General features: G+C 35.6%; 1 protein-coding gene across 1 annotated transcript in view; it reads right to left on the bottom strand.

Moving 5' to 3' along the window:
• Nucleotides 1-12240, bottom strand: part of LOC131523133 (connector enhancer of kinase suppressor of ras 3-like) — a 44906-nt gene that overhangs the window by 2127 nt on the left and 30539 nt on the right. Inside the window, exons 4-12 of the mRNA XM_058749221.1 lie at nucleotides 11899-11986; nucleotides 10231-10272; nucleotides 8418-8537; nucleotides 7729-7788; nucleotides 6086-6154; nucleotides 5465-5611; nucleotides 4512-4633; nucleotides 1575-1756; nucleotides 1346-1432 (exon numbers count right to left, since the gene is read on the bottom strand). Of these exons, the coding sequence (XP_058605204.1) occupies nucleotides 1346-1432; nucleotides 1575-1756; nucleotides 4512-4633; nucleotides 5465-5611; nucleotides 6086-6154; nucleotides 7729-7788; nucleotides 8418-8537; nucleotides 10231-10272; nucleotides 11899-11986 (917 nt within the window). The remainder of the gene's footprint in view (nucleotides 1-1345; nucleotides 1433-1574; nucleotides 1757-4511; nucleotides 4634-5464; nucleotides 5612-6085; nucleotides 6155-7728; nucleotides 7789-8417; nucleotides 8538-10230; nucleotides 10273-11898; nucleotides 11987-12240) is intronic.

Consider the following 12240-nt stretch of genomic DNA (forward strand, 5'->3'; position numbering starts at 1 on the left):
ACATTATTTTAAAAACTTTTTCTTTGCCAATAATAATAATAATATTAATAATAATAATAACAACAATAATATTTTATTAAAAAGAACAAAAGAAAAAAATCTGTTAACATTTTAAAGACGTGAAAGTAATTTTTCTAAATATTTAAAAATGTTTGCTGCATTGTTAAAAAAAAATCGTATAAAATTGCATTTTGAAAGGAAAAACATAGTGTAACTTTTTATGTTTCTTTAACTGTATTTTATTTTGATAATGAACAGGCTGCAATGTCGAAAAAATATGTTGTGTCTGTGTGCGTGCGAGGCTCCGGCACAAAATGGTCATACCAACGCTTATATAACGTTGGCTATAGCCTACAGATATAAGCAAGACATCATTCAAAACAGTCAATCTTTTGCAAAATAAATAAAACTGTAAAGCTTTTGCAAAATAAAGAAAACTACTTTTTTGCCGTCTCGTTTTCCTTTCCGTGAACTTTGGGTCGAGTCACAGTGAACCAAATCTCAGCACATTTTTTTCTTTCGTTTTGTTAATCTGTCAATGATATAAGTGAAATATATTTTGTGTATAGGCTTATATATTCCTTTTTATGTAAGCCTATAGTTTTATTCTTTTTTCTCAGTTCACAGAAGCGCTGTAGGTGCGTGTGATCTGTTGAATCCATCTTACATTGCCATTGCGACTTACCTATGATGAATTAAATTTACAGCAGAGCGAGGACATTTCACTCGATGCGTCAATGTCACATTTGCATAGGCTGTACAACTTGAATTTGTGATTGGTTGATAGCAAATTTCAAATATTACATGGAACGATAAAATAACGTTATTAACCGGTTCATGGCCATTTCAAATTTTGTTTGGAACTATAAAATTGATTTAGTTTCTGTTCCTATCAAAATTTAGTTTGTTTCCAGTTTTCGTTTTCATTCCTTGAATCAGTTCAGAGCCCTGTTTTAAGGTATACATTTTCATGCGTTACTGTGCTACCAGGGAATCAAATCTATGACCTTGATGCTGGTAATGGCATGCGCTACCAGCTGACCAAAATGAACATCATGCTACATTACTTCCACAGTTACATCATGTCCTTTTTGGTATCCTTATACATGTCATGTGAACGTTACCAGCTTTACAAGCTAAAAAGACTGGATTATAACTTTGGATTTTGGTTAGAACACATTTATGTTTGCATTACTGTGCACCTTTTTCTGGATTTTACAAACTGAAGTCTATATTACTTTTTGGACGATACGGTGTTCTGTTATGTGCTTATTTTATTCTCTCCATGTGCGTCTCTGAGGCCTCTGAAGTGGTTAAACTGGATCGGTGTGAAGGTGTTATTTACCTTTCCGTCCCTGTGTCCAGGGCTTTGCATACAGTTCTGCCACGCTCAAACATGTATCCGAAGGCATTGACAGAGGTCGTGGTTTACCTGTGTGTCAAATGTAAACATACAAAAGGACAAAAAAAAAAAGGTTCGATTTAAGCTACACTGCAATGAAACAAATTAAGAAAAAAAAAATTGGATGAATGTGAATCTGAAACTTTTAAATCTGAAATTTTTCTGAAATGACCTTGTGAAGAGGATCTTCCTCTTGGACGCATCTGTACGTTGACCTCAAGTGGTTGAACAGACAGTTTGTCATAGTCCGCAATGGTGAAGCGCCGGTGGCTCTCCAGGTCCATGAAGGAGTTTGGGGACTCCGAGCCTTTAGGTCTGACATTAAGGCTGGTGTATGAGCTGTTCCGTACTTCCCTGTAAAAGAGGACAAAAGCTTGTTTAATCAGCAGGAATGATTAAAAAAACACAGAATCATGTTTAAAAGAATAGTTCACACAAAGATGAAAATATTTAAGCCATTGCTTCTGGCCAAAATCCATTCAGAGTCCATAATCCATAACGCTTCCTACAGTGAAAAAGTCCATCCTCTGTTTTCCTCTCCCATCAAAATCCACCAACATATTTGTTTAGATGCTGGATATGTGCATATTCCACTCTTGATTCAGAAGAGTTCACTTTCACACTGGAAAAATCAATATTATGGATAGTGGACTGTCATGGTTCTGTTTAGTTAGTTTCATTATCATGGACTTTTCGTTTGTTTTCATTAATTGCCTGTTGTCCTTTTTTTCCCTCCACGTATTAGTTGTCCCCTCAACTACCCTGTATTTAATAGCTAGTCTAGTTCACTCTTCAGTTTTTGGTTGTTGTTTGTGTTCGAGTACACACTGTTAAGGTCCTTGCACACTGAGTCAGAAATTTTCACATGCGTTTTTCGTTTTTATTTTCGTATTCGTCATACTTTCCTATCAAAATGCATGCTAAGGATGCGAAAATGCAGAAAATCAAACCTGATCTGAATTTTTTTTTTTTTAATGACGGACAAAAGTTTTGGAGGCAGTGTGTAAACGTGATTGGCACGTGAGGTCGTATTTATTTTTTAACGTGCGAAAATTTTGGATGGAAATTTCGGACTCCGTGTGCAATGACCTTTACACTTGTTTGTTTCTTGTTTAATAATTGTTATCATCTTCATCTTCGGACCTTCTGTGACAAGGACTCATTTGAACTTAAAAAAAACATCTTAATGATGGATCTCTTACTTAAACAGACACAGCTTTACACTTCACAAACTGTTAACTGATGGACTGGAGTGGTGTGGATTACTGTGATGTTGAAATCATAATGCACGCATTTGTTACATCTAGGCTTGACTACTGTAATTCTCTGTACATTGGTGTTTCTCAGTCCTGTGTCTCTCGTCTGCAGTTAGTCCAGAATGCAGCAGCTCGGCTTCTTACTGGAAAGCACAAATACGATAGTATTACACCGGTTTTAATTTCACTTCATTGGCTTCCAGTAAAGTACAGAATTGATTTTAAAATTCTATTGTTTGTTTTTAAATCTCTTCACAATCTGGCCCCAATGTACTTAACTGAGTTGTTACAGCCTCATACTTCGTCGAGATCTCTCAGATCCACTAATTCTGATCTATTGCATGTTCCTAGGACAAGACTAAAAACGAGAGGTGACCGTGCCTTTTCTGTTGTCGGCCCAAAACTTTGGAATAGTCTCCCCTCTCATATCAGAACTGCTCCAACCTTGTCGGTTTTTAAATCCACATTAAAGACCTATTTCTTCTCGTTGGCGTTTGATACTCCATGATAAATTGTCTCTGTCCTTGTGTTTGGAGTGCCACACATTCTTATAGCCTGTGTATATTCTGTGAATATCTGAGTTTTTTAGCTGTATTTAATTCTGCCTATAGTCTGTATAGTGTTGTAAAGCACTTTGGTCAACTTCGGTTGTTTTTAAACTGTGCTATATAAATAAAATTGTATTGTATTGTATTGTATGTTTCTATCATTCATTTTTTAGGTAAACTATTCCTTTAGCTTTGGAGTTAAGTTCAGAAATGCAATGGAAAAGTGAGAATCCTACAATCAGTACTATTGGTACCATCTGATAGTCTGATAGTAACACCATTCTACTACATCCCATGAACGGAATATTTACCATGATCAAAATACCGTAATATTTACAAGGTATTTCACTTCTACATAGGGCTGGGCGGTATATCGAGTTTGTACGATATATCGATATATTCTTTATAAGCAATACGGTATGAAGCAATACCGTTAATATCGATATAAGTAGTTTGATACGAGCGCATATGAAAAAAAAATATCTAGGGAGGACACAGACTGAACTGCTGCAGAGAAAGTGCATAATACAATTTGTTCTACATGTATCAGGCTTTATATGAAGGGCTTTAAAAAAACAATCGTAAGATATAGTAGCCGGCTCTGACAGAAAGGCTGCGTGTGCCGCTGACAGAGACGTGCTGTTTTCCTTAACGCATAACTTACATTTCACAGGTATATTCTCCATCTGTAAATGTTAGAAAGCCATGGAAATATTTCCATTTTGCTATCAAAGGTCGTGAGCTTTTGCGATTCTCCGCTAAACTTCACAGACCATTTAGAACGAGCGCCACCAAGCGCATGCGCCCAAACAGACGGAGCGCAATAACTCTGACTAAAATATACATTTTGCTGAAATATTTGTAGTTGGAAAATAAATGTGACGTATGTAGAATTTTAAACCGACAAGTAAGTGTATTTGTATGATAGCACTAACTGTAAAGTGTAATGGGGTAATCAAATTAGCCTTTTTACTCAATTAGTCTGTGCTTTTTTATTATTTTCAATTTTAGTTTAGTAAATTTAACTTCTGCTTTAAAAGCATTATTTTTGTTTTTAGATTGCAATGTTACAATGTTAGAATGTAATGTGATTTGAACCCTTTTTGCACATAATATATGCCTTCATGCTTACATTCACTTTATTTGTTTAATCCAAATACAAAATACCGAGATATATACCGTATACCGCACATCAGCCAAAAAATACAGAGATATGAATTTTTGCTTATATCGCCCAGCCCTATTTCTACATGTTACAAGAGAACATTGAGAGGTTTTCTTGGCGACAACAGCATCCAGTCTCACCGTGGTGTGTAAGGCACTGATGGAGGTGGAGGGATGTACAGGTCCAGAATGGCCGGCTTGTCCTTTCTACTGCAGAGTTTGGCAGAATTGTCTGACTGACTCTTACTAGGAGACGTGGAGCTCTGTAGAACACAAGGAAAACCATTTGTACTTCATTCACCTTTTCAAAACATCTCTCCACAAATAAAAAAAACAAATATATATACTAAATAGAGTGACAAAATTAAAATTGATGTATTAATGCAACTATGTATATAACACACAATGATAAAACAAACAATAGATCTATTGTTCAAACAATTTTAGACATTGGTGTGACTCTGAATATACCTGAAAATGATATATACACCTAATTTTTAAGCATCCACAGCAACATATAATTTAAGTCTAAGATTTATAAACCGATACCAATGCACTTTGTTCAAACAATATTGTGATGTGTGATTTTGCAAAAAAAAAAAAAAAAAGTATTTACTTGACTATAAAATTTCAACAATAAACAAATAAACTTCATGTCATGCATATTTGTCAGTCATACATAAATGAAACGGATACGATTTTTACACTCAAGAACAATCATGGCATAGTATAAAATATTTGCATCTACTTAATTTAAATACTCATATTTTCAAAATGCATATATTCAATTTGCTTAGAATCAGCATTAACACTTATTGTTAGAACAATAAAAAATGTATTCAGTTTAAAAGTATGAACATTGTTAACATATGGATAGCTGTGGAACAAGCAAGACTAAGTTAGTTAAAATTTATGAGACTGAAACACTGGCATATTACATTGGACTCATTTCTTTCATTGTATGGACAAAATACCTGATTCAATATCTATTTCAAAATTTCGTGTTAAATGTAATTTTTTTTTTTTTTTTAAGTTTTGTCCACATGTTTGGGCATATAATGTTAAAATAAGATAATATAAAATTATTAACACACCTGAGGCACGGGCGGTTTCCAGCGCATGTTTTTGAGAGGTGCTGGGGTAAATCCTGAGGTTCCTGTGGGCCTTTTCTTTAAAAGAAGCACCACACTTTTAGGGTCCTCTCTCAGCTTGGCCACCAGGTTCTTCAGCTGCCAACCCACCTGGAGCAAACAAGCACAAGCCCTGAAGTACTTCCCAAAAGCATTCTTTTTATACAGACACAGGCTCTTCAGATTATGCTCCCGAAGTGAATGAGGTTCCAAACTAAATCTAAGGCAGCACTGTACAAATCCTTTTCAAATATGACAAATCCAGAATGTACTGTGGAGAAATTCATTCAAAAGAGCAGATGGACCTCCCTCTCTCTCCTTTTTGACTGGACTTTTGAAGTGTTGATTGTATGTCTGCTGTTTTGTTTGTTTTGAATGGATATTGTGATGTTATGTAAAAAAAATGAATAAAAAGTAAAAAAAAAAAAAAAAAAAAAGAGCAGATGGAGTGGTGAACAACTGCAAAACACATATTTCATTCAATACCCAAATTTACAGATTAAAAAAAAGGGTTTAGTGTAATTGAAAGCGTACAACTAATGTACCACTGTTTAATACAAAGAAATTGTCTGCAGAAATACATACCACTGTCTGCTGATTGACTTGGATGACTTCATCTCCAGCATGGATCTTGTGTGTCATATCTGCTGGGGACTAGAGGGGAAATTCTGTGAGTATTTGTTTTCTTGATATATTGATGTGTCTGTCAAAACCATTTAAACAATTTGTCCCAAAATCTCACCCTCCCTCACTAAATAAATACGAAAAAAAAAGAAAAAAAAAGAGAATGCTTACAAATTGGTACAATTGACCTATTAATTTCCATGTACCATCTACAATTCAGTCATGATGCAGAAAAAAGCATAGTAGTGAAGGTTTGAAACTCTAAAACATCAAGCATGTCAAGTAGATATGCACACTGGTGTGACTATTTTGACAATTTGTGAAATAAGTTTGTGTCTGAAAAACTGTTCTAAATAACTAGGGAATCAACAGCCTTTTCTATATTTATAAATAGCGCTATACAGGCATCCATTTTTACATTTTATACAGAAATAAATGGTCCATAATTTAGATGTGAATATTGTTTAGTAACACACACAGTATATAAACATTATTAAAATGAAATACAGTACATTCATTTCATTAAAATAAAATTATTATACAATTATGGTCTCCAGTCAGTTTGACCACGAACATCACAAGTGTGATTACCAAAGCCACAGCGTTAATGAATTGTTCAAAAAGACTGAATTGATGAATTGAGGAGTTGCCAGTGTGAATCAGTCTGACATATCTTTCTGATGAATCTTCAGGCGACTGAATCAACAGAACTCACTTAACAGCAAGTTTCATGTCCCTGCATCATTATTTCAATATTGTCGTGATGCTTCTACCCTGCCATCAAAAAAGCACAAATAACTCTCTTTATCCATATTACTTTGCCTTTGGTGTATCTTGAGATTAGCTTGGAAGCATCATTTGGATTTTCATTGGTGGAAAAAATACATACTGACCAAACTTGGTCTAAAGCATAAGTTACTTGATATTAAATTCTCATTCAATGAACTGTCACATAAAATTTGTACCATTAGACTGAATATGAGAATGGCTATCATTAACTGCAGACTTGTGCTGATGGCTGAAACACAGCCTAAAATTCAGTACAACAGCAGTGCATGTGATATTGCTTAAATAAAAGCTTGAGATGTTTTTGTTTTATTGTTGAAAAATAAACAATAAAATTACAAGCAAGAGTGATGAACAAACTGTAATTAATCATCAACTGGTTTGGGGCGGATGAATCATCTCTTGACTCGTGGTAATGTAGTTCCAGAGACGTGTTATGTGATTTTGACATCATTGTCTGGAATATCTGTTGTTCACAAATGAATGAACCTGTTCAAAGGCTACAGGTTGGGACCCCTGGGACCCCTGTTGTTCAAATTACAGTAACAGAAGCATCATCTTTACATGCTATTTAATATGTTTTAGATTTTACATTTTGTAAAGCTCCATGCATTACTTAGGCATGCAAACCTGACATCTTTAGCCCTTACAAACACTGTTCAGTCTGTAAACCAAGAGAAGTCCCATCTACTTTCCATTATTTTGTTCATTTAGACTGAACATGGCGTGCACACAGAGGCTAAATTTAACTCAGCCACTGGCATCAAAAAGCGAAATGTGATGAATCAAAGGCTTTCGTCGTTGGAGCCCTTACTCACATGTTCAGTGGTGCCAGTGATGACATGAAGCCCATCGTAGGTGGATTTTATGTACATGCCCTGAGTAACAGGAAGACAGAGAAAAATCATGAAAACAACAGAAAAAGAGAACAGACTCTATACAGCTGGTAAAGAGAAACCTACAGCCATAAAAAGGAAATATATGTTGATTCATATTCTGTGTGCTGATTTCGTCTTCTGACAGTATCTGGTTTAATGTAGCATGTCTTGTAATCACTGGGGCTGAGGTCACCCAGGACACCATCTTGGTTAATACTGGTAGCCCATTTTGGACCAGCAAAAAAAAAAAAAAAAAAAAAACTGTGCTATCAGGTTCCACAAACCAGCTTAATCACCTTACAGAAGTTATTTCCCCCCTCCCAATTTAAATTTTGTCATAATTTACTCATCCTCAAGTCATTCCACACCCTTATAACATTCTTCATTCCATGAAACACAAACATGTTTAAAGGAAACATTTTGAATTGTTTTGTTCATGCAATTACAATCAATGCAGACTGGAACGAACATGGAATACTACTTTTATTGCTCTATCAAGCATTTAAAACATGAAATTGACCCTTTTGTGTTCCATGGAAGAATATATGGGGTTTAAATGTGTTATGAGATTTTTATTTTTTTTTCCTCCAGTGAAGATATCAAATATGAACATAAATAACAATTCTCACCAATCCCTCTCCTGGTTTGATGTTGGTCAGCTGAACTTCCTCCAGACATGCTGACTGGCTCATGAGAGGATCAGAGGTGGTTCTCACAGTCTGGTCACAAATAGTGTTCAATACCTTTGACTGCAATTTAGAAGAACAGAGTGTTTAGAGAAATAATGTTGGATGGATGAATGACATCTCCAAAATGGCTAACTTTATTTGGATAGTCTACTTTAGACATGTCAACTAGCGTATTAGTAGACTGTCCACTTAATATCCGCTAACACTTTATTTTGACGGTTCCCCAACAGACATTCCACTGACTACAAGTAACTTTGCAAGTTTGTCAACTTATTCTAATAACCCTAACAGTCTACTTGTAATTACTAAAATGTGGACTACTAATTGGTCAAACTTGGCAATGCGATACAAATACATACATATCTGAAGGTTTATCAGGTGAAGGCAGAAGAATACAGCAACCAAGTCCCAAGGGGAAGGAGTTGAGATAATAGCTATTATCTAATTTTTCAGTTATGAGCAGTTTTTAAAAACTATGGGAACTCCCTTCCTCCTCCAAAACCCACGCTTTTTTCACTTTACGCTACCAAACCACCCAATTACAGCTTGTCATTATTAACAACGCTAGACTGGTGGAGTATATTTCTGCTCATGCAAGCATCCCACCAACTGACAAGCAATACTGTGGATAAATATACAAACACACGATCAAAGGTGGTGTTCCAGAGTCTAGTGGACTAACATGTTGATTATACCAATAATGTAAGCACTTATTTTAATCTGATCTAATGCAATCTATAATTTAGGCCTGGAAAAACAGATCCATTAGGTCTACTTAAAAATTCCACAATAATCCACAGAAGCCAAGCCCATAAATGAAGTCCAACAAACCATGGGGCTTGCATAAACAAACTGAATGCTATCTGAGCTTTGATTCAATTTTCCACTCAATGCACAAGAACAGGAGTGTAAACAAAATGAACAGTAACATTCTGGATGAAACACTGGAGAGAACAGCAAGCACCCATGATTTATTTTTAATTATGAATGCGTCACTGCTAGAATTGTTTCAAAATTAAACCTACAGTAGGTTGTAATCTGAAAAGTTGAATGAAGTTCAGCCAGGTGGTCCTAATGAGTAGCACTTTTTCCTCTCTATATAGTGTACAAAACTTAATATACAAATCATCTACACTGGTCTTGTATTGCAGACAGCCCATTTATACTATAAACTTCTTATGAATAGGCTGCCTTTATTTCTGTCGTGGTTGCTTGACAGTGAAGAAGATAAATAATAGAACCCAACCCATTCCAGCTTTGGGTTTGTGATTTTTTTCAACCCATTATGCCTACACTTAGCGTGTACTTGCATGTAATTTCCAAACTTCCTTCATCCTGCCTAATGCGCAATACTTAGCATGTTTGACGGCATATGCTCACATTTCTGCACTGCGCGTAAGAGTTTTTATTTCCAGTGCTGGGCAGATTAATAATATTCTATAACTGAAAATTCTAGTCAGTAATGTAATCCATTGATTACACATTATATGTAATGCATTCTGAATACTTTCTAATTACTTTGAGATTGTTTTTGGCCTAAATTATTTACTACATAGATTTGAGTATGATAAAATGCATTTTGATATAAAAATACAAAGAGAAAAAATATATACATAAAAAGTATACACACACACACACACACACAATCCTCATTTACAAAATTAAGTGAAATAAATAAACGCGAGTATGAAAAATTAGTATAAAAAAATGAATAGCCTATTAAAAAGAAATACTGGGAATGCAAAATACTTACAACATCCAAAATCTTCTCTTCCATGTCATAGATGGTGCAGTCCTGTGCAAGAAAGAAATAAAAAGTGCAGAAAGTTGAAACCTTTGTGAATAGTAACAAAAAAGTTCAGATTTAGAAATGCTGTATAATTACAGAGCTTGACACAACAACAGTGAATGACCTCCAGCCTCAAATAAACAGCTTTCAGCCTTGAATTACATCTCCATGTCCAGTCCAAGACAAGATAATTACACAACACATTGTGGGAGTACACCAAAGTGAGGAAGAGGAGGACAAGGAAACCCAGCATCTGGTGCATTAAAGGTTTAAGGGAAAGAAGGCTTCAATAAAGGCATTTTAATGTCATATATTTTAAAGGAATGTTCTGAAGATTTCATATACTGAGCTGAAATTAAAAGTACACTGAACAGGAACCAGTCCTGATCTAAAGAAGCTTATTGCTTTTAAATGTTCAAAGGTTGCTGGACATTTGCTATGTCAGCTTTGAAGGAACAGTTCATCCAATGATAATCAACACTTACTACACAGACTACATCAAATATGGTGACACACTGAAGTGCTAGAGTGCACACCTCCTTGGATTTCATGTCATGTGACCAACCACCTTGTCTGAGGTTTGAATCACCATATTTGATGTAGTTTGTATGTTCATCAGTATTTTATACTCAAAGTAACTTGGGTTCAGTAGTTAATACAGTTATAATCATATTTTGGAGCTTCAAGTGACTGGGAATAAGAAGAAAATGTCAAAGCAGTTTTTTTTTTTTTTCTGTCACCCCTCCACATTTGTCATGCTGCATTCCTGTTCTCCAGTAAGAGGCTATGCAATTTAATGATTTTATCCCACATCATTAAACTCCTGACTGGGCTGGAAACTTGACCAGGCAACCTCTTGACCCCCCTTTCCATACACCCAGGCCACTTCTGACCAGTTTGGTCTTTGGCGAGATCCGTATTGGCTCTGGTTCCAGTTTACTCTCTACAGAGACAGCCAAGACCTATGAAACCCCAGCCATGAAGTCACAATTCTACAGAATATTCCATTTCCCAAACAAGAATCTATGCTGGGCTGTCAAAATGTTAAAGTTCTCTCAAATTCTCATAAAAAATCTTAGACCACTGTCTGAAAACACAAAAACAAGTTCTTGGAAGAAATTTGGAATCTACAATGTGACTGAACTGAACACTGCCTCTGGCCAACGATAATCCTTCAAAGCCAATAACTCTTCATATTAACTAAATTAAAATATACTATTTAACCATCCAAACATCTTTAAATACTAGCCAGGAATGTGACAGGAGAGAGTATATACTGTGAAACAAACTAACATCCTAACACCATCCACAGCTATGAAAGCATGTAACCACAAGCAAGGGAGATAACATGAAGGAATGCTGGAGGCCAACCTTAAAAGAGCATCCTGGCTTGTTTAATGAAACTGTAAACTCAGAACCTGTGACTGATGTGTTGGGGGTCTGCTTATTACTGTCTGAAGTAAACCCCCAAAGCAAATACTGCAAGACAACATATGGTTAGATAACTTGCTGCAGTTTCCAGCTTTCCAGCTCCACTGGGAAATGCATGAGATGTTTACAATGAACATGGAAGGTGAACGTTAGCATGTTCAGCATGTCTATACATTTTAAAGGAACGGTCATTGTACTGACCTGTTGCACTGTAGTGGTCAGTTCCAGACACAACTGAATAATTTTGTTCTTGGTGGTGGTGAAATCACTGATCCCCGTCAATGGTGTTCTGCAGACAGAAGAAACAAAGGTTAAAAGACCTTACAACATTCACACTGTATAGAAGATCAAATTAATAACAGGACAACAAACTCCTTGAAAGTGAATGGTTTTCTGATGTGGCCTTACAATAGCAAAGAACTTTATTTTCATCACCGTGTGTCTGGAGTTTCTGAGTCTGTGGTCATAAAAACTGAAGCTGGAATTAAACATGCTACCATGTCAAATCCCTATGAAACCATTAAGCACAGTCAGTTTCCATTT

This window comes from Onychostoma macrolepis, chromosome 17 (genome assembly GCF_012432095.1).
Source record: "Onychostoma macrolepis isolate SWU-2019 chromosome 17, ASM1243209v1, whole genome shotgun sequence".
NCBI classification, from domain to species: domain Eukaryota; kingdom Metazoa; phylum Chordata; class Actinopteri; order Cypriniformes; family Cyprinidae; genus Onychostoma; species Onychostoma macrolepis.